Raw genomic sequence first — 22036 nt, forward strand, 5'->3', positions numbered from 1 at the left:
GGAGGGACACCAAGCTGCAGAGTGCCGATCCACCAAGCCCAGCCTAGGCCATGCAACTCCTAGGAATAAGGAAGAAAAGCGAGCTCCAAGGACCTGAGAGACAGCACAGAAAGGCATGAAGGTCATTGAGTTCGCCCCTCTTGACACTGAGGGGCTGCGAGCTCTGTCCAGCTTGGGTGAGAGTGAAAGCAACTTTGATGACGACCCCCTGGTAAGTGAACATGTAATCCTTGTGACCATTCCTGTGGAACTAGTGGAGCCCTCCTCGGGTATCGAGGGGAGGATGTTGGCTTTACTGGACTCAGAGTTAGAGATGATTGGGGCCGCGGAGGAATGGAAAAATTGGGGGAAAAACAGGTTTTTTCCATTTTCCCCTAAAATTGTTTGGAAGAAAACAGAAAAAAATGGGAAAAAACCCTGTCCCCCCCCATTTTTCTGTTTCCCCCCCAAGTCTTCCCATCTCTACTTAGGCTGCACCAGGCACACAGTTAGCCCTGAGGTGGTGGAAAAGCTGGGACTGAGACTCAAGTGGCTGAAGGTGCCAATAGCTTTTTGCCAATTTTTTATAACTGAGCCAGTGGAGATGAGAATGAAAAAGCATAAAGAGACTCTGAGTTTTATAGTGGCACCATGGATGGAGGGGCCCCTCCTACTTAGATTGTCTTGGCTCCAAAAATGGAACCCTTATGTAAATTGGAGGAAAGGGTTTTTAAAGGTTCGGCACAAAGTGACCAAGAAAGGGGAAGGGATTCTGATGCCCAGAGATAGGAAAACCAAAGGACAGAGGGAATTGGGGGGCAGTAGCACAGGAGCAACCAAAAAGCTAGCCAAGAATTCCCAAAGAGTACTGGGATCTCTGGGATGTGTTTAGTGACAAGGGCTCCAACACACTCCTACTCCATCGCCCCACTGACTGTACTATTGAAATCGTTCCTGGGGCTAACTCCCAAAGTCTAAACTTTACTCAGTTACTCCATGCGAACTAGAAGAACTCCATGCTTTCATAGATAAAAACCTAAAATGCGGATTTATTTAGCCAGCTAGACCGCAAGTGGTAGCCCTGGTGTTGTTCTGGGAAAAGAAAGATGTCTGTGCATTGACTATAGAGGGCTAAACACAGTGGGGTGTAGAAAATGTCTGCCCACTGTCCCTGATGAAGGACATGCTGGCCCATCTAACCAAAGGCAAAATCTTCATTAAATTAGATTTGTGGGAGCTTACTACAAGGTTCAGATCAAGGAAGGTGATGAATGGAAAACTGTGTTCAACTGCCTTCTGGGATGCTTTCAGTTCCACCCGGAATTGAGTGTTAGGAGGTCCCAGCTGTGTTCCTGCAATTGATCAATGAGGTATTGCATTACTATTTATATAATGGGGTGTTGGTTGACATTTTAATGTATACTGAGACTATGGACGAGCATGTGAAATTGGTGTGAGTGGTCCTAAAAAGGCTTCGAGCAGCTGAATTGTATGCAAAGCTTTGTTGTAAATGTGAATTTCACCAAGATAAAATTTATTATCTGGATTACCGTATATCTAATGAATGAGTGGAAATGGACCCAGAAAAGGTGAAGGCAGTGTTAGAGTGGGCGCCTCCCAGCACTAGGAAGCAATTATAGAGCTTCCTAGACTTTGCCTATTTCTACTGGCAATTCATCCCTTCATTTACAAAGATTTGATTACCAATCACCAATCTTTTAAAAACTAAGGGCAAGGGCAACCGAAGATGAGTCAGCCACTTAAGTGGGAAATTTGGTGGCCTTCTTTGAAAAAAGACATTGAAAGATATGTGTCCCATCTGTGCAGGGACTGAAGCCACTGGAAAAACCAACAGGAGTTTTGCAGACTGTGGCCAGCCCCCAGCCACCATGGAAAGAAATATTAATGGACTTTATTGTAGAACTACCTGAAAGTCAGGGGAACATTGTTGTTTGGGTTGTTACTGATCTTTTTTGAAACAGATGCATTTGTCCCTTGTCCCAAAATCTACTCCGCAAAACATTAAAAAGGTAAAGGTTCTCCTCGCACATATGTACTAGTTGTTCCTGACTCTAGGGGGTTGGTGGTCATCTCTGTTTCAAAGTCAATGCTGTCCGAAGATGTTTCTGTAGTCATGTGGTTGGCATGATTAAATGCCAAAAGTGCACGAAATGTTACCTTCCCACCAAAGGTGGTCCTTAATTTTTCTACTTGAATTTTTTACATGCTTTCAAACTGCTAGGTTGGCAGAAGCTGGGAAAAAGTAATGGGAGATCACCCCATTACGTGGAACTAGGGATTCGAACCTCTGAACTTTCATCTTAGCCACTGAGCCACCGCATCCCTTTTGTGCAACACATCTTTTGTGCAACAAATGTATAGATTGCATACCGCTCCTATTAGCATTATTTCAAATAGAGGGGTGCAGTTCACATCACAGTTTTGGTGGGAATTTTTGAAGCTGTTAGGCTTAAGCTCCTCCCATCATCCTCAACTAATGTGACGTGTGAGACAGCCAATTTGGTCCTGGAATAGTACCTCGGGTGCTAGATTAATTACCAGCAAGACAAATGGGCTGAACTTCTACCATTTGCAGAGGTGGCATACCATAATTCTGTGTATTATAGCACCGGGTTCTCCCCATTTAAAGTAACTTCTGGTCTGGACTTTATAGCTATGCTGGATCTGCCTTGAGAAAAACCTCAAACATCTTCCTTAGAGTTGTGACAGCACAACTCCAAAACACTTGGCCAGTAGCTCATAAAGCACTGGAAGATGCATGTCAAGCACATAAGAAACAAGCCAACAAAAATGTGTGAAACCTAACAATTTTAAAGTGGGTGACAGAGTTTACCTTTCCACAAAATATCTAACAGTTCACCCAACAGTCAAAGAAACTAGGACCTAAATATGTTGGGTTATTCTCCATCGTTAAAATAATTAATAATTCGTAAAGCAAGTTCCATAGCTCTATATTGTACCAAAACAATTTCATCATCAACTTTATCCATTTTACATTGAACTGCCTCAATCTTATTTTCCAATTTTAAATTAACTTTCTTTATTTCTTCTACTTCCTGCTCCAGTAAAATCACATTTGATGCCAGACCCTGTACTGCTGACACCAAACCTTCTTTAACTTCTTTATTTCCAGTTTGAATTTCTAACATCTGTTTTTTCATCTCTGACATTTCTTCTGTAATTAATTTAAACTTATCCTCTATCTGGGAAGTTTGCCAGTTCATAGCATCGTTAAGAGATTCTTTCATAAATTCTTTCAGATTATCCTGAAGTGCTTCCAAATTTAGTGATTTTGTATCTGCTGTATGTGCTGGAGAGACTCCCGATGTTAATGTACCTGGGGTTTTTGTAACAGTTGACTTTAATTGTTTTGCTGCCATCTCTTAAAATTTCTCTTTAACTTAATATTACGTATAAACCTTTTAAGTCTTTTTTTTTTTTAAATCAGTCTCAGTATCTCTTCTCCCTTCTCATTACAATGTTTAAAAAAAATTTCCAGCTGGCCTTCAGCAATAAACAGCAGACAGTGAGAATTGTAACACTTTCATTTTCAACTGTGTAGCTCATTAAAGAACAATCGCCATTTTCACTTTGAAGTCAAATCCAAAACTTAAAAAAAATAACAACAGAGAATTGATTGATTACTTGCTTTTATAATTAGAGCTCTCCTGTTTCTGTTCAGTCCGGTATTATCTTCTTTAAGTTAAAATTGGTCCCGGCTAATATTACGTATAAACCTTTTAAGTCTTTTTTTTTTTTTTTTTAAATCAGTCTCAGTATCTCTTCTCCCTTCTCATTACAATGTTTAAAAAAAATTTCCAGCTGGCCTTCAGCAATAAACAGCAGACAGTGAGAATTGTAACACTTTCGTTTTCAACTGCGTAGCTCATTAAAGAACAATCGCCATTTTCACTTTGAAGTCAAATCCAAAACTTAAAAAAAAAATAACAGGGAATTGATTGATTACTTGCTTTTATAATTAGAGCTCTCCTGTTTCTGTTCAGTCTGGTATTATCTTCTTTAAGTTAAAATTGGTCCCGGCAGTTGGTCGCGGCAATTAGGTCTGCCGGAGCAGGAAAAAAGCCTCAGATCTGGAGCACTTTGAAGTTCTGAGGGGGCTTAACCCTTCGAGCCCCCTGGTATCTTCCAGGAGCTCTAGGGAAGCTCTACCTCTGCTTCTTTTTGCTCACCTCCGCTTCTTCTCCCGAAGAGGGGGATTTCCGAACTGCTGGACAGCTGATTGTCGCTGTCTTAGCAGTCCAACACGATCCAGAGGTTGGTGACCAGAAAGATCACCTCCATTGCCAACGGAGCCAACCAGGAAGAAATTTTTTATAAAATGTTTTATAGATGGCATTTAGATCCTAAAAAACTGTCATGTATGTATCCAAATGTGAAAGCAAAATGTTGGAGATGTGATTGTGAGGATGCTACCTATTATCATATATGGTGGACTTGCAAAAAAGTTAAAGCCTTTTGGATTAAAATATGGTGGATTATGCAGAACATTTTGAAAAAGAAGATCAAGTTTGTTCCACAGTTCTTTTTATTAGGAATAATTTCAGATTGCACTGTTATAGAGACAAAACTGATTCTGAATTTAATAACTGCTGCAAGACTATTGATTGCACAATATTGGAAGAAAGAAGACTTACCTACAATTGGAGAATGGATTAGTAAAGTATCAAATTTAGCAGAAATGGCAAAAATTTCTGCCTACTTGAAAGACTGTACACAAGAAAAATATATTTTGGAATGGAGGAAGTGGATTGATTATATTCAAAATAAGTATCAGATTAAAAGATCAATTAGTTTTTGAGTGAAGTTAGGAATTGCTATGTATTAGTTTAAGAAAGAAGGAATTGATAGTGTGATGGTGTGAAATGGAATATGTTTTATGTTATATTTTAGATTATGTTTGTTAGTTACAATTCCGTCTATTCTGTTCTGGGAAGTCTCGGGGGAGCGGCCAATGACCCGCGGAAGGGGAAGACTATAAATTGATTGGTTGCAATTGTACACGAATAATGGTAGAATTAAACAAGTTGGAATAGTGTAATGTCGGGACTGCTCGGCAAACACTCCCGAAGGGAAAGGGTAAGGAAAGAGGAGTAAAGAAGGAAGAAAGTAGGTAGGCAGGTGGGTAGGGAGGAAAGAAGGGAGGGAGAAGAAAGGATAGGAGGAGGAGAAGAAGGAGAAGATAGAGGGTTAGAAAGGATGGTAGTGAGAAGTGGGAAAGAGGAGGGGAAGTAGGAAAGCGAGGAGAAAGTGGTGGGGAAAATTTAAGAAGGATGAGAAGGGAAGAAAGGATTAAAGGGGGGAGTGGCAGTCGAGCAGCCCTGATTGAGTATAATTTGAGTATAGGACTGATTGTTGGATAAGTGATTGTATTGTACACTGGTCAAATTGTGGGAATTATTATGGAAAATAAAAAAATTTTGCTCTATAAAAAAAAAGAAAAAAAAAAGAAAAAATAATAATTAATAATTATAGTATAATTGGAATTGCCTAAAAACCTTAAATGTATTCACCCTATGTTTCATTACAATTTACTGAAACCTGTAATTGTGTCTCCCCTTCGCCCTATACCTGACGCCTGCCTGTGCTCATTTTAATTGAAGGAGAGCGGCATTTTGAAATTAAGGAGATTTTAGATTCTAGGAAACATAAAGGGAAAATCCAATACCTTGTTGCATGGAAGCATTCCCCCCCCCTCGCAATCCAAATATCTGGGCACCTAAACACCTCCAAATCTTTCATAGAAAATACCCTGACAAACCCCAAATGGGTTAGCAGTTTTAGTTGGGTTATATTGCTGTGTTTTATCTATTTGTATTTTGTTTTCTTATTTTAGAACTAACGCCTCTATTACAGGTGGTCGAATGTCATCCTGCATTTTTGCTTTCTTTCAAGCTTGCTGTCAGTTGCAATGGAAACCAGGGTGGGAGGGGAAGCAGTGGGCATTTGGGAGGGGAAGTGTGCAAGAGGGGGAAGTAGAATTTCTGAGAAGCAATGAGGAAGCCAAGTCTCAAAGAGGACAACTTGAGTTCTTTAAAATTTTCAAGGCTAACTGTCCTGGCTTCGGAATGCAAGAAGGAGGAATAGTATACCTGGACCAGAGACTTCCCCAAAATATCTTCTTGACCAATGATTAAACTCTAGTTGCCTGGATACTGGAGGGGGGGGCTTTGGGGTTTGCTTCAATTTGTTTCTTCATGGAAATTTTGCTTCAGGTCTTGCCTGTCCATTGTATTCAGTTCATTCCTAGTAAAAGTACATTTTCTCTAAATCTATGGAGTCAAGGGTTTTTCTTTTCTAGGGATTGAGCGGAGGGAGCAATGACAGAAAAGCTTTGGAAGAGGTGAGAGAAGCTTATAAAAAACAAGCCGCCAAGAAGCATTCAAAACCAAGAGACTTAAAAATTGGGGACAGAATCTACATATCCACAAAATATCTGTAATCTAGACAGCCCTCCAAAAAATTTGGTCCAAAGTATGTTGGGCCTTTCCTATAAAGAGGGCTATTTAACCCTGTGACTGCTGAATTTGAATTACCAAAAGCCGTTAGGCGCATTCATCCAGTGTTCCACTGCAATGTCCTAAAATCACTTCTTTCCTACATCCAGCAACAAAACCTGCTACTGATCCCATCATGATTGAAAGGAACAGTATATTGAAGAAGGACATTTTGGACTCCCACACACACCAAGGGAGAACCCAGTATTTAGTGGCTTGAGAGGATCTCCCTCCCTCCGAAACTGAATGGATGGACTCCAAACTTATCAGAACTGCTTAAAAAGTTCCACAAACAACACCTGGACAAACCCTGGTGATCATCGATTAATTATGTGTTTGTATTTGTTTCTTCCTCTCCTCTTGTTTCCTGTACAGGACTAACATCACGGATGTTGGTGCTGATCTGCAACCTGGTGGTGTCCATCCAGGCCAGATTTAGATCTGCAGCACTGTCTCAGCCCCAACCCCTGCATAGGAGGTGGTGAGTGTGCATGAGGGGCCCGGCATCCCTGGGGACTTCATTCTGAGTGCTTTCCTTTCACCCAGGATGCTAGCCTTTGCGTGCTTGCCGCATCCTGTGCACATGCCCAGGAGGCAGGGCCGAGGTGGCACCACGGATCTAAAGCAGTCCAGATGGATGCCAGGTTGCAGATCAGCCCCACAGCCACACCAGTATCTCCATGCCCTGCTTGCAGGCCTTTCAGTGGAACCACCTTGTTCCCATGTGGGACAGTCATGCTGCCAATCTCTCTCCCTCCCCTCGTCCCTTCCTGCAGAGGAAGGAAGGAGATGGGAATGAGATGAAATGGGGCCTTTAGGCCATGGGACTCTGCCTGCCAGGTGTGATCACTGGGGTTATGAGGGGGATGCAACAGGTAAGCAGCTGTGGCGTGTGGCTTCTGGCATTGCAGGAGGGGGCAGAAGCAGAACTCAGAAACAGAACAAAGGCAACAAAGGGGAGGGTAGACAAAAAGAGAAGCCACTGCTCCACAGGTAATTTTTTTTAACCTGCCAGAGGCTCCGAACAGAGCTTTCCCATTGTGACCCCTCCCCCATTTTTGCCTCTGCGTGGTCCATCAGGTGCAGAGGGAACAATGGGAAACAAGTCAAAATGGGAAGTCTTTGTCCGGAGCTTCTGGCAGCTTAAAAAAAAGAAAACAGGGAAGGAAGGAAGGAGGGAGGGAAAGAGGAAGGAAGGAAGGAAGGAAAGAAAGAGAGGCAACTTGGTTGGAGATGCTCCAGTTCAAAGGAGACAATAATTTTGTGTTCTCTTTTGACACAGACAGAACTTTGTTGGCAATCCAAGTTAGCATTAGTATTCTTGAATTGTGAGCTCTTAACAAAATATTCCCTACTTGTGTGTTGCAATAGCCATTTTCAGTGGGAAAAACAGGACAAAGCAGAATGGGGAAAATATTTTTCTTTGCTATATTTCCAATCTGAATAAGACCATGGCAGTGTCCCTTTTAAGGATTATTTATTAATAGAAAAGCAACTAACTTAGTTCTGTTCCTAAATGCTAAAGGTGTTGCACATAAAAAACAGAGGAGCTCTGATCAACTATCACAGTACAGCCACAGTTGTATTGCCCCCATTAAATGCAAGCACAGGATAAACTGAGCCTGGTTTGTTCTCAGTCTTTTAAGTGGCCACAAGCTACTAGCAAAAGTGGCATTTGATCACAGCAAAGAGGCATGGAGAAATGCTTCCCCTTTTGCATTTGAGCATCAAGAAGAGTCAGGAAAGGAGAAAGGGAAAGAGGAAAAACAAAGAAAAAAGACGAAAGAGGTGGGAGGCGTGGCCAGCATTGTGATGAAACAGTCGCACACCCCGATAGCTCCGGGGTGAGTGCCAAAATCCCCCCCTTGATATAGGGGTCCGCTTTGGACCATAGCTGCCCTGTAGAGGCAGCGAAGAATGGGGGAGCCGCCAAAGCAAACAGGGAGGCTGCAAACTCCCTGCAGCTCTGGCTTTTTCCCCCTGACCCAGCGGGGAGGAACTGCAGCCGCCATCAGCCGCTTCAAAGTCGGGACAGCCACAAGAATGGGCAGGAGGACAAAGCACAATTTCAGAATAGAATATTGAAGTCGGGTGAGTTGTCACCAGCTCACAAAGAAGCATTGTTTAAAAATAGGCACAAGCATTGAAGAAACACTGAAATAGCGGCTAAACTTAATGGAAAGTGAAAACGGAAAGAAATAATTTAAAGGATACCTAAATCCTGAAAGAGACGGCTTGGAACTGAAGTCTAATTAAATAAAGGAGAATAAGCCTTTAATTATATGACTGTTTGAGAATACTGGGAGTTTGAGGCTTTTTTGAGGAAATAAGCACAATAAGGAAATAAGCTTAAAAGAAACATTGAAATAGCGGTTAATTTTAAGTGAAAGTGAAAATGTAAGGAAGTAAGTTAAAAGATACCTGAATTTTGACAATGAGGGCTTGCAATTGAAGCTTAGCCCCAACTAAATAAAGGAAAATAAGTTTTTTTCTATTTAAACAATTGTTTTGAGATTTTTGGAAGTTTTGATTGACTATTTAAGATATACATAACAAAAGAAAAAAGAGAAAGAAGCCAAAGGAAATACTACATTGAACTTGATGGAATACCTTAAATCCCTCTATCCTCTGTAATTTGGGATTAGAAGAAATATAAATGGGATTTATATTAAAATGGGATAAGATTTAGAAAAAGGGAAATAAGTGGAGTCAAAGGGAAGGCGTGGTCTAGTATCACAGCAACAAAATGTGTTATTTGTGATTAAAATGTGTTATTTGTGATTAAAGAAGGACACTTAAAGGCAGAGGAAGAAATGAAAGAAAGAAATTGTCTTTGTGAGTTCAAGATAATTTCAAGAAAGATGGATATATCTGTACAATTTCAGGATATATTTAAGAAAATATTTTGAACAAGAAAGCTGACCTTTATGATTTAAAACATCCAAGAACAAGAAGAAACTTAATTGTCATTTAAGCATGATAGAAACAAAATGGACACTTCGTTATTTGTGAATTGCAACTGTATTAAAGAGTGATATCTAGAGGCAGAGGAAGAAACACAAGAATGGAATAGTCTTTGTGATTTCAGGACAATTTCCAGGAAGATGGATATGTCAGTGTGATTGCACCTTAAGAAAGGATCTTGGACGGCTGACCTCAGATTTAAATATATTAAAGAATTAAGCAGAGAATTTTGTTATTTAAGCAAGAATATAAATGATAATTATAGAATAACTATTAATGATGTCTAGGAGAATTAAGGAAAGGATTATAGAAAACAATGGGGAAAGAGGGAAATGAATGTTAAGAAATTTATGTTAAGGAAATAAGGTTTTATTTTCTTTCACTCTTAAGAATATGTAATGGAGCTGAAACAATTTGTGATAAAACTTCCAAGGGAGTAGTTGAATACAATGATGGAAATTATTTGAGAAATAAAAAGTACTTATCCCTTTTAATTTTTATGTTTTTTATTGAGAATTGATTGTATGGAAATTTTTAGGCATATGTTATCTAGAGCCAGAGGAAGATGATAAGAGGGGAATGTCTCTGTGATCTCAGGACATTCCCAAGCAAGATGGAAATGTCTGTGTGAGTGCAAGGCAGCTTTAAGAAAGGGTGTTTTTTTTTAAATTAGATGGTTGACCTCTGATTTAAAAGCAATATAGAACAAGTTGAGATTTGTGAAACTTAAGAATTTAAGAGATAATTAATAGAATAATTACTAATGATGTCTTGGGGAACTAAGAGAACCAGGGGCCTCTGGTGGCTCAGCAGACTAAGTCTGTCTGTTATTAACACAGCTGCTTGCAATTACTGCAAGTTCAAGTCCCACCAGGCCCAAGGTTGACTCAGCTTTCCATCCTTTATAAGGTAGGTAAAATGAGGACCCAGATTGTTGGGGGCAATAAAAGTTGACTTTGTATATAATATACAAATGGATGAAGACTATTGTTTAACACAGTGTAAGGCGCCCTGAGTCTTCGGAGAAGGGCGGGATATAAATTCAAATAAAAAAAACAAAAACTAAGTTAAATATGAAATTGAAACTGAAATGATATGTAAGAGATTACATATCTGCCCAGTTACCATTTTAGAATGGTGGGGAGGGAGAAAAGAGAGAGTAGGAGGTAGGAAAGAGGAGAAGAGGAAGGAAGAGGGGTAGAAGAGGGAGAAGGAAGGTGTAGGGTGGAGGGAGGAGAGGATGTAGATAAGAGAAGGAGAGGAAGGTCTGGAAAGTAGAAGGTAGAAGAGGGAAGAGTGTTAAAAAGGGGGGTGGTGACTGGGCAGGCCCGACTAATTGTATATAACTGTACATTGAATGAGATGTTTGACATGATTGTAAAAATAAAACTTTTTTATGGAGAAAAAAAAAAAGAGAAACTTTATGTTGATTTTTTTTGTTGTTGTTATTGCTTCTCAGGGCTATGTAATAACAATTGTCTTGATGAAATTAAAATTATTGTTATATATGTTATAACATATATTAAAAATACATGTTATAACATATATTGTTATATTTGGAATGAAAGAGGGTAGGGTAAAAAGGGGTTTAAAGTATGGGGACTAGACTTGATTTAAATATTGATTTCAGAATGTGGGGATGGAACAGAATTTTTTGATAGATATGTGCAGATAATAATGATTTTAAGAGGGAGAAGGAAACATATTGGGTATAGTACAATGGGGGGTGAAATTTGAAATATGTTTAATGATGTACCTGACTGATATCCTGTTCAAAAATGATTTTCTATTTTAAAAAAAATAAAAAACTTTTTGCAAAAAAAAAAAAAAAGAAGAAAAAGGGGAAGAGAGCAAGGAAGAAAAAAGAGGGAAAGGGGAAGGAAGAAAGGAAGGAGAATGAAGAGAGAAAGAAAAAGAAGAAAAGTAAGTAAGTACCATATTTTTCGGAGTATAAAACGCTCCGGACTATAAGACACATCTTAACTTTTTTGGGGAGGAAAACAAGAAAAAAAATATCTGCCTCTGCCTCCAAGCAATTTGCCTCCTTGCAGCTAACAGCCCGTTTCAATTTCAGCGTCAGCACAGCCCGATTAGCACAAGTAGCTGATTGTCAATTGGATCGGCCTCCCAAAGATCAGCTGTTTCAGGCTGCAGAGATTGCCATAGCCTATTGCCGCCTCCATGCAATTTTCCAGGGGCTGGTGGGTGTCTTATACATCTGGTGTATAAGACACACCCACATTTTCACCCTCTTTTATGGGGGGAAAAGTGTGTCTTATACTCTGAAAAATACGGTAAGTAAGTAAGTTATAATGAGCGGGAGGGAGGTCTGAGGAAAGTCCTGTCTTAGCACTTGGCCATCAGCAGCCCTGCTGCCTTTTCACCATCCCCTTGTCCCCTCTTCCTGAACTCTCCTGGTGGTCTCCCATCCTGTTGGTCAGGATGCTTTGGTTACAAAGCTAGATCTCCTCACAAGGAGAGGGAGAGGGTCTCCCTCTGACCCTCAAACTTTGCCCTCCCGTTACACACCATGAACAACCTGGCCAAGGAGAGCAAGCACAGCAGCAGCAGCTTGAAGGAGGAGGTAAGTGCAGCTGCAGCCCCTTGGGGAAGGCTGGGCAGGGCTGGGCACTTGCCCTCCACTGCCCAGGGCTCCAGGCAGCCTGCACCATCATCTGGGGGTCCTCCACATGGCCTGAAAGGGATGGCGAGGCTCCTCTGGTGAACAAGGGTTTGGCACTTGCTCTGGTCTCTCCTTCCTCTGCTGGACACAATGGAAGCCCCCCAGCCCCATGTGGGCCACCACAGCCCCCCAGCCATGAGCAATATTGAATTGCCCATGCCTATCCCAGCCACACCCACCTGGCTCCCCAACCACAAACCTGATGTGGCCCTCAATGAAATCAAGTCTGACACCCCTGATCTAAGCGATTTTCACAACACCAATGCAGCTCTCCATCGACCAAAAATGAACTGGTTGGAGGGAGCGCTGGGTTAAGAGGGGAAACTTTGTAACCTTTTGCGCAGGAACCTTAGTTCTAGCCTGACTTTAGTGCAGCCAGCAACCTTTAGTAAAAGAATCTATCACTTCAACCAAATGGAGTTGAGAGTCTTTTTTTTCCTAAGAAATCCGACTGGGCCAGGTTTGATACTCCACATCAACACATTGGTTATATGAACAAGTTTAAGTCCTGCCTTAGGCTTGAAAGCCAGGTGAGTGAACTTGAACTAGTCATTCTCTCTCAGCCCAACTCATCTCACAGGATAGGGAAAAAACAGGAAAAGAGGAATGTGTGCTCAATATGTTCACTGCCATAAGTTACTTGTAAAAATAATAATAATAATACAGGAAACAAACAAACAAATAAATAGCAGATACTATTTTTGTTACTTATTTCTCCACTTATTATTTCTAGATATTCTTTACCAAGTTCATTTACATGGAATTTAAACTGGAATAATTTATTTCCAAGACTTTTAGATGAATATGTGGACAAAGACTATCATTACTGCTCAGGATATTCCACACAATCTGTGGAGAAAGATAAATCCCTTCTAACATTCTTTTTCTCTGAAGATACCAAATAGAAGCCTGTTGTCCTGGTTCTGTTACCTGCACCTTTAAACAAGTTTATTTTTTACTAAGAGATGAATAGTGGAAAGATAAACTATTAATTTTAAGTAATTCTGATAGGCTGTTGTGCATAGAGTAAATAAAGAAAATCAATAGTTAAGAAAGCTGTATTCTTGCTTTTGGATTCAGTAAATGCTTGATGCTGTTTTCACTGGAGAAGGAACAAGACAGACAATTTAATAGATTGGGCACAGAAAATCTAGTGTTGTATTTGTCAATGATCTTTCCATGCATAATTGGCAGAAAGATTGAAACTGAATAAAAACTGAATAAAAAGAGGGTTTTTTTGTAGATGAAAAAACAGACTTTGAAAGGCATTTATGTACTAATGACGAACATTTTATTGCCTAGGTATATAAACTCTTCTTGAAAATGAAACAGGAGGATCTATATGTTAAAGAATGAGGGATTAAATGGGCAAAAAAAGTCTATATCATGCTCGATCAATGGGAAAAAATCTGGATTAATGGATTGAAATTTTCATTGAAAAATAATTTGACAGAACTGTTTTTTATAAAATGATTTATTTTATAAATGACTCCTGAGAAATTGTCAAAGATGTATAAGCGAAGATATCTGATCTTCCTTTATGCAACTTTGTGTATGTGCTGAAATGTAATCAATATGAAAATACTTTTTATCATGTTTGGTGGGCATGTAAAACTGCCAAGAATGCTGGCGTAAGATACATTTGATTGCAAAAATACTAAAAATGGATGTAAAATTGAAACCAGAAGCTTTTCTTTTAGGTATTATTTAGGTATCAATTAATTGAAGTGAAGGAAAACATGAGATTCTGTTTATACATATGAAAATAATGGAGGGACTTGCACAGAGGTGGAAAAATACACGAATTTCCATAATTGGATTGTGAAATTAAAGGAATTTGTAGATTTGACAAACTAAATGCTTTGATGAAAGCCTATCTAGCTTAGAGAACACTTTCAGACTTCCTCCTTGACAAAAATGTTTTGCTTTTAGGCTTCAATTATTAGATCTGCTACAATAATAGAAATATTATGCATTTATCTTATTACTAGTACATTATATATTATTTTATATGTTAAGAGTAAGAGATTATTTTGTTATATAATTCTATGCTATTTTGATTGCTTAATTTGAAATTTTATATATGTTTATGTTTTTGTTTGAACAGAATAATAAGTGATTTTATTTTATATTTGTATGAACTATTTTCTTTAGTTTTTTTCTTCTCAATTTTTAACTTTTTCCTCTTTTTGATCTTTTTGAAACTGATCAAGGAGAGATTCAACCTAGAAATAAGGAGAAATTTTCTGACAGTGAGAACAATCAACCAATGGAACAGCTTGCCTTCAGAAGTTGTGCCTTCATCACTGGAGGCTTTCAAGGAGAGATTGGACTGCCATTTGTCAGAAATGGTGAAGGGTCTCCTGCTTGGGTGGGGGTGGGGGTTGGATTAGATGACCTACAACACGGCGGAGGAACTAGCCGCAGCCTGGGAACGGGCTGCGGCTGGGGCCTTAGACCGTGTCGTGCCTCTGCGGCCTCTGACCCGGCGCAGATCCCAACCGGCTCCCTGGTTCTCCGAGGAACTGAGGGGGATGAAACGCTGGAGAAGACGCCTAGAGAGCTTTTGGAGGTCTAGCCGTTTAGAGGCTGATCGGACACTAGTTAGGTCCTATACTAGAACCTACCTAGTGGCACTGAGGGATGCGAGGCGTTGCTACGCCTCCTCCCTCATTGCGTCGGCAGATAACCGCCCGGCCGCCCTGTTTCGGGTGACCCGCTCCCTCCTTCACCAGGGGGAGCGGGAAGACCCGTTGCAGGGACGTGCCGAGGAGTTTAACAGTTATCTATACGATAAAATCGTTCAGCTTCGAGACGGTCTGGACCAAAATTGCGGCGATTCAGACGGGGCATCTGAGGGCGGTCTTGGTGATATTGTCTGGGATGAGTTTGACCCTGTGGCTCCCGAGGACATGGACAGGTTGTTGGGCAGGTTGAATGCCACCACGTGTTTACTGGACCCGTGCCCCTCCTGGTTGGTGCTGGCCACTCGGGAGGTGACACGAGGCTGGCTCCAGGCGATTACGAGTGCTTCGTTGTTGGAGGGAGTCTTTCCGGCCGCCTTGAAAGAGGCGGTGGTGAGGCCCCTCCTCAAGAAGCCCTCCCTGGACCCAGCTGTTTTAGGTAATTATCGTCCGGTCTCCAACCTTCGCTTTGTGGCGAAGGTTGTAGAGAGTATGGTGGCATATCAGTTTTCCCTTCACCTGGATGAAACTGTCTATCTAGACCCGTTCCAGTCCGGTTTCCGGCCCGGTTACAGCACTGAGACGGCTTTGGTCGCATTGGTGGATGATCTCTGGAGGGCCAGGGACAGGGGTTGTTCCTCTGCCCTGGTCCTATTAGACCTCTCAGCGGCTTTCGATACCATCGACCATGGTATCCTGCTGCGCCGGTTGGAGGGATTGGGAGTGGGAGGCACCGTTTATCGGTGGTTCTCCTCCTATCTCTCCGACCGGTCGCAGACGGTGTTGACAGGAGGGCAGAGGTCAGCTCCGAGGCGCCTCATGTGTGGGGTGCCGCAGGGGTCGATTCTCTCACCCTCTCTGTTCAACATCTATATGAAGCCGCTGGGTGAGATCATCAGTGGTTTTGGTGTGAGGTACCAGCTGTACGCTGATGACACCCAGCTGTACTTTTCCACACCGGACCACCCCAATGAAGCTATCGAAGTGCTGTCCCGGTGTTTGGAAGCCGTACGGGTCTGGATGGGGAGAAACAGGCTCAGGCTCAATCCCTCCAAGACAGAGTGGCTGTGGATGCCGGCATCCCGGTACAGTCAGCTGAGTCCAAGGCTGACTGTTGGGGGCGAGTCATTGGCCCCGATGGAGAGGGTGCGCAACTTGGGTGTCCTCCTGGATGAACGGCTGTCTTTTGAAGATCACCTGACGGCCGTCTCCAGGAGAGCTTTCCACCAGGTTCGCCTGGTGCGCCAGTTGCGCCCCTTTCTAGACCGGGATGCCTTATGCACAGTCACTCACGCACTCGTGACGTCTCGTCTGGATTACTGCAATGCTCTCTACATGGGGCTCCCCTTGAGGGGCATCCGGAGGCTCCAGTTAGTCCAGAATGCGGCTGCGCGGGTGATAGAGGGAGCCCCTCGTGGCTCCCGTGTGACACCTATCCTGCGCAGACTGCACTGGCTACCTGTGGCCTTCCGGGTGTGCTTCAAGGGTTTGGTGACAATCTTTAAAGCGCTCCATGGCATAGGGCCGGGTTACTTACGGGACCGCCTGTTGCTATCGACTACCTCTCACCGACCCGTCTGCTCTCACAGAGAGGGACTCCTCAGGGTGCCGTCGGCTAGGCAGTGCCGTCTGGCGACACCCAGGGGAAGGGCCTTCTCTGTGGGGGCTCCCACCCTCTGGAACGAACTCCCTCCAGGACTTCGTCAACTTCCGGACCTCCGAACCTTTCGTCGCGAGCTCAAAACACACCTATTTATTTGCGCGGGGCTGGGTTAGTTTTTAAATTTATTGGTTTTAATGGGGTTTTTAGTATTTATATTGTTTTTTACTAATCTGGCTATTGAATAAGTTTTTTATGTCTGATTTTAAATTGTATTTATATGTTTGTTTTTAATTGCCTGTGAACCGCCCTGAGTCCCTAGGGAGATAGGGCGGTATATAAATCTGAAAAATAAATAAATAAAATAAATAAATACAAGGTCCTTTCCAACTCTGTTAATCTGTAATCTTTTAGTCAATGACAATCTAAAGAAGTAGCAAAATATTCTTATTGTTTTTACTATTTAGCGTACAATATAAACATGACCGAAGTAAACATATATACACAGTCTACTAAAAAAAAACCCTTCTATAGAGAAATTGCAGTGGCTTCATAACTGGATGTCCAATTCAGCTATCCAGGTGATTCCCTCTGGAGTTGCTTCATGCAGATCTTCTAGGGAACCAGAGAATGCATGTCATGGGCAATCTTACATAATTTGCTTAATATCAGCACCACAATCGTAACAAGGGGAATTTTTTCATTCCACTGATATAGAGCAGAGGCACTTCTTCCTGTATCACATCTGTTTAATTTTGACCATACAAAGCAAGACAGGTCAAAACCAACTGATTTGGTAAAAGGGATCACAAGAATATACTTTGGACCATTCCTCTCTCCAGGCATTCTCGGGGTTAAACTGGGTAGATGTTAATTGAATAGCTGTTTTCCAAGCTTACCTACTATTTCAACCTTGTGATGGGCTGCACATTGTCCTGGTGAATATAGAGGGCCTTGTTGTTCAACATCCTTGACCATAACTAAATGAGAGCTTGTTGCCTTGTGGAGTGGTATGATATTGCTAAGTGCTGGTAACCAGTACAGATGAGTGAGATGTAATATGCCAGAGATGTCTGGTGGAGTTGGATATCTAACATTTTGGTGTGGGCACTATTAAGTCACACGCCAGCTGTAGAAAAAAAGCTAAGGCTGTTGTCCATAGGGTGTTAGCATCAGTACCCCAGGATGTTCCAGACAATCTGTTCAGTAAATTGTTGGGGGGTTTTCAATTTTGCAGCTGTTATATTTCCAAGTGTTATTGGAAGGTTAGTGATCTGTCCAGTGTTATCCCCGATTATTTCAGAGAATTATTACATTGTAAAATACAGTTCCAGAACTTTATTGAAGGCTGGTAATTTGCATACCTATTGGTGAGGTGGAATTTGGCTACTTCTATTGTTTTAGGCTTGGTTGGAGTGGCCATTTTTTTGAAGTAGTCATTCATCTTCTGAAGATTGTAAGAGAGGATCTCCTCTGCATCACTGAAATTGGTGCTATCTATTTTAGATAGCACCAAAGTAGATAGACTTTGGACCAGTTGTGGTATTCAAATTTTTAAACTACCAATTCTGTGGGCATGGCTTGATGGTGGTGGGGTTCATGTGACTGAGTGGGCATGGCCAACTTGACATTACTCATGCCCACACCCACTCAGTCACATGACCCCCAAGTCAGTTACATGTCCCCCAAGACAGAACCCAGTAGGAAACAAAAATGAATTTACAGCTATTGCAGCCTTTCTTTCTACCTATTTCTGCCCAGGCCTGGCCTAATCTGTCAAAGGCCTCCTCCTGCATGTTGCCCACTTTCCCTTCGGCAGTCACATGTGTCATCCCGTTTCCCCTCCTTCAGAGGCCCCGGCCCTAGCCCTGCTTCCTCCCCCACGACCACCTCTTTCTTCGGGCTTACCTTCCTCCAGAGATGGCTAGTGGTAGAGGGGAAGGCAAGCTCTCTTTTTCGATGTGACTGTGAGAAACCTCCCAGCTGCCACCTCTTGGCCAGCCATTTCCCGGCAGCAGTGGCTGACTTGAATGTGTTGAAAAAGCTGCAGCTGTCGCCGCCCTATTCTTCGCGCCGGCTCCGCATGCACATCCCATTGCCTGATGTGCCAGAGGGACTTGCCCAGGCAGCAGGCAATTGGGTGCATGTGCATGGTCAGTGCGAAGAACAGGGCAGCGACAGCACTGCAGCGACTCGAGACCTCTGGTAGTTTTCGGCACAAGAAGCCTCCAGTCACCAGCCACTGTTGGCTTGGTTCTGCTTGGCAAAGAGGTGGCAGCTGGGAGGTTTCTCTCACTGAAAAAAAGAGGAGGAGGCTGCGCAGGCATCTCATGACAAGGGGGGCGTGTGAGTTGCAGCCTGGCGGGGAACCCAGCAGTGACGACTCAGCCCTGGCTTGCCTTCCCCTCTCCCATCAGATACGGGAGGAAGGTAAGCCCGAAGAAAGAGGAGGTTGTGGGGGAAGAAGTGGGGCTAGAGCCGAGCCTCTGAAGGAGGGTGAAACAGGGCGATGCATGTGACTGGTGAAGGGAGAGCAGGCGGCAAGTGGGCAGCGGCTCCGGAGAAAGGCCTGAGTTGGAGAATGGTGTGTTTCCCGGCTGAGGCGGGTGGCTATCAGGCGGTGGCTCTGGGGCAAGGCTGGAGCCAAGGAATGGCGTGTTTCCTGACCCCGCCGAGGTGGGCAGTGAGCGGGCAGACCTCTGGGGCAAGGCCGGAGCTGGGGAATGGCATGTTCCCCGACCCAGCCAAGGCAAGTGGCAGCTCCAGGGCCTCGGGGAATGGTACCTCCCTGCAGCCCTGGGGCCCTGGCCCCTGACCCAAGGCAAAGGGCGAGCGGGAGGCATGCACTGCTTACCTTTGGTGAACTGAGCTGAGCGGGCGTTGCGAGTCAACTGGCAATGTGATTAGCTGGGCTGTGTGGCGAAGGCAACATAAATAGGGCAGGAAGGCAAGCAGTGAGAAGGGATGAGTGGCGAGCAGAGGTGGATGGGGCCAGCCAGAGGTAGTATTTAGCAGTTTGACAAACCAGGTAAAATTTCCACTACCAGTCCGAACCGGTAGAATACCACCTCAGCTTTGGACTTTCTATTCCTATCTATGACATGAAGATATTCAAAAATGATGAAAAAGTGTCTTCTTAGACTTAGCATGATAAAGTTTATTATAACTAATTCTTGTAACTTATTGCAATACTAGAACTTTAGCCCCTCCCAAAATAGAGAATTAGGCTATTCTATTATTTGAAATAATATAAGATCATAACATCCAGCCCTCTCAATTCCTGGCAGACAGATGGGGAAGAAATGGAGGTAGTGACAGATTTTATTTTCCTGGGCTCCAAGATCACCGCAGATGAGGACTGCAGCCAAGAAATTAAAAGACGCTTGCTCCTGGGGAGAAAAGCTATGGCAAATCTAGACAGTGTACTAAAAAGCACAGACATCACCCTGCCAACAAAAGTGCATATAGTCAAGGCTATGGTTTTCCCAGTTGTAATGTATGGCTGTGAAAGCTGGACCATAAGAAAGGCTGAGCGTCAAAGAATTGAGGCCTTTGAACTCTGGTGCTGGAGTAGACTCCTGCAAGTCCCTTGGACTGCAAGGCAAACAAACCAGTCAGTCCTAAAGGAGATCAACCCGACTGCTCTTTAGAAGGCCAGATCCTGAAGATGAAACTGAAATACTTTGGCCACCTAATGAGAAGGAAGGACTCACTGGAGAAGAGCCTAATGCTGGGAAAAATTGAGGGCAAAAGAAGAAGGGGATGACAGAGAATGAGGTGGCTGGATGGAGTCACTGAAGCAGTGGGCATGAGTTTAAATGGACTCCAGAGGATGGTAGAGGATAGAAAGGCCGGGAGGAACGTTGTCCATGGGGTTGCGATGGGTCGGACACGACTTCGCAACTAACAACAAATTATTTGAAAAATTTTCCTCTTTCAAATCATTTTTAATTTTTTCATGTCACTTGACATAAGTGTCACTTGACTTATGTCACTTCATGTCACTTGACTTAAGTTCATTTGAACTTAAACATTATTTAAAAGTTTTAAGTCTCACTAAGATGATGGATTTAAGGCAGGTTTATGCTTAAAGTTCTTAAGTAAATTTTCATACAGTATGAATTAGCAAGATTTGGCATTAACTTTTTTCTTATTGAAATTAATATGCTTGTCAGTGATTAGTTTCTAAGGTATTATCAAATCATAAACCACATTTTGTATCATGTTTTCAGTATTTTTACTTGACATAAACGGTTTGCCTACTATTTCAATATATTTTAAATTGCTTTTTCTTTCTTTTCACTCAACCTATGTCAGTGGTTATTCTCAATTGAAGAATAAAGCTTTTGTAACTGAAAGGGAAATATTCTCCAGTGTCAATGTAAATCTGCTGAATTCTGTTATCCTTTTAGAATTGGGAATTCTTATCTAACTAAACAAAAAAAAATAATAGTAAACATAGTTCCTTTATTCTGATTCCCCTGATTGACAAGTTTGTTACTTGGCAGTTTTGCATCAATAATTTTGTATTCTTCAAAAGTTTTAATTTTTCCTTGAATTTACTGAGATTTTGTCAATTTTGCGTTTTGTGCCTATTCTTCAGGTGTGGATAGCTGGCAATGTAATTGTGAACAGGACAATATGCAAAAATAAAAAAAATAGGCTGTATCATGGTCAGATTTTGGAAATCTGTGAAAATGGTCCTGGCAGCTACAAAAAAGGATACTCAGGGGGCTGATCCTGTTCAACCTAAAAGTAATGTAATTAAAACAAATTTTTGTTCACTCACCCAATCCACTATAAGGATTTTGTTCACATTCAGTCTCTGCTGGAGAAGTTTGGCGGAAATGGCTACAGAGTTAAAATAGCAAAAACCCCTAAAAGGAAATGGAATTTATAAATGAAAGTATGAAATTCTGAATACAAGCTTCAAAAATCTTCCAATGGTAACAAGTTTTACAATTTTGTCTATTGCTATTCAACATGTAGACAGACCTATTTCCTGTACACACTGTTAATTAAATTATACAATTATATTTTATATATTAAAATACCAAAATCAAGCCACTTTTGGTCAATATGACAAATTATTGCTTTAAACCCCAACAACACTTAATTGACTGAAAGTTAATTTTTTTTTCAGAATCCTGTTTTCATCCACAACTTTTTGGTGGCAGCTACAATTTACAAAATATTATTTTGTAACCAAAAGTAACTAAAAACCACAGGAGTTAAGAAGTCAACACAGAAATGCTGCCAGAAAGGCAAAGCTAAATTTTCATGGTATCTTATTTATATCTTTATTTCCCAAACCAACTGGAAATATTGTTTAAATATTTGGCATTTCTGAAGGGGTGAAATTGATGCTTTAACTTTCTGCAAGGCTTATGCCATCCATTTTGCCCAAAAACCCACCCTAAGCTCCCCAGCTGCTAAAACAAAAGGCTCCCCCCATTCAAAGGCTGTTCTGGAAGATTACAAGCAGCCAATGAAAATTCCCAGTCCAAACACAGTCACATACTCACATAGGGGTACTTTCTTCTGCATGGTGACCAGGAGGTCGAACGACAGCAAATCCATTCTGTTAAAT

General features: G+C 42.0%; 1 protein-coding gene across 15 annotated transcripts in view; it reads right to left on the minus strand.

The window, feature by feature from the left end:
- The window catches only part of HDAC4 (histone deacetylase 4), a 612734-nt gene that overhangs the window by 93780 nt on the left and 496918 nt on the right, over window positions 1–22036 (minus strand). For 14 of the 15 annotated variants that reach the window (XR_009155364.1, XM_058185449.1, XM_058185442.1 and 11 more), the window contains 2 exons: window positions 21972–22027; window positions 21236–21323 (listed from right to left, as the gene is read on the minus strand). Coding sequence is in view for 14 of the 15 variants with exons in the window: in XM_058185449.1 (XP_058041432.1) it covers window positions 21236–21323; window positions 21972–22027 (144 nt within the window). In the remaining variant the exon portion in view is untranslated. Of the gene's footprint in view, window positions 1–16918; window positions 17062–21235; window positions 21324–21971; window positions 22028–22036 lie in introns of those variants that run through there. The other variant, XM_058185473.1, reaches the window with a different exon arrangement.

This window comes from Ahaetulla prasina, chromosome 1 (genome assembly GCF_028640845.1).
Source record: "Ahaetulla prasina isolate Xishuangbanna chromosome 1, ASM2864084v1, whole genome shotgun sequence".
NCBI classification, from domain to species: domain Eukaryota; kingdom Metazoa; phylum Chordata; class Lepidosauria; order Squamata; family Colubridae; genus Ahaetulla; species Ahaetulla prasina.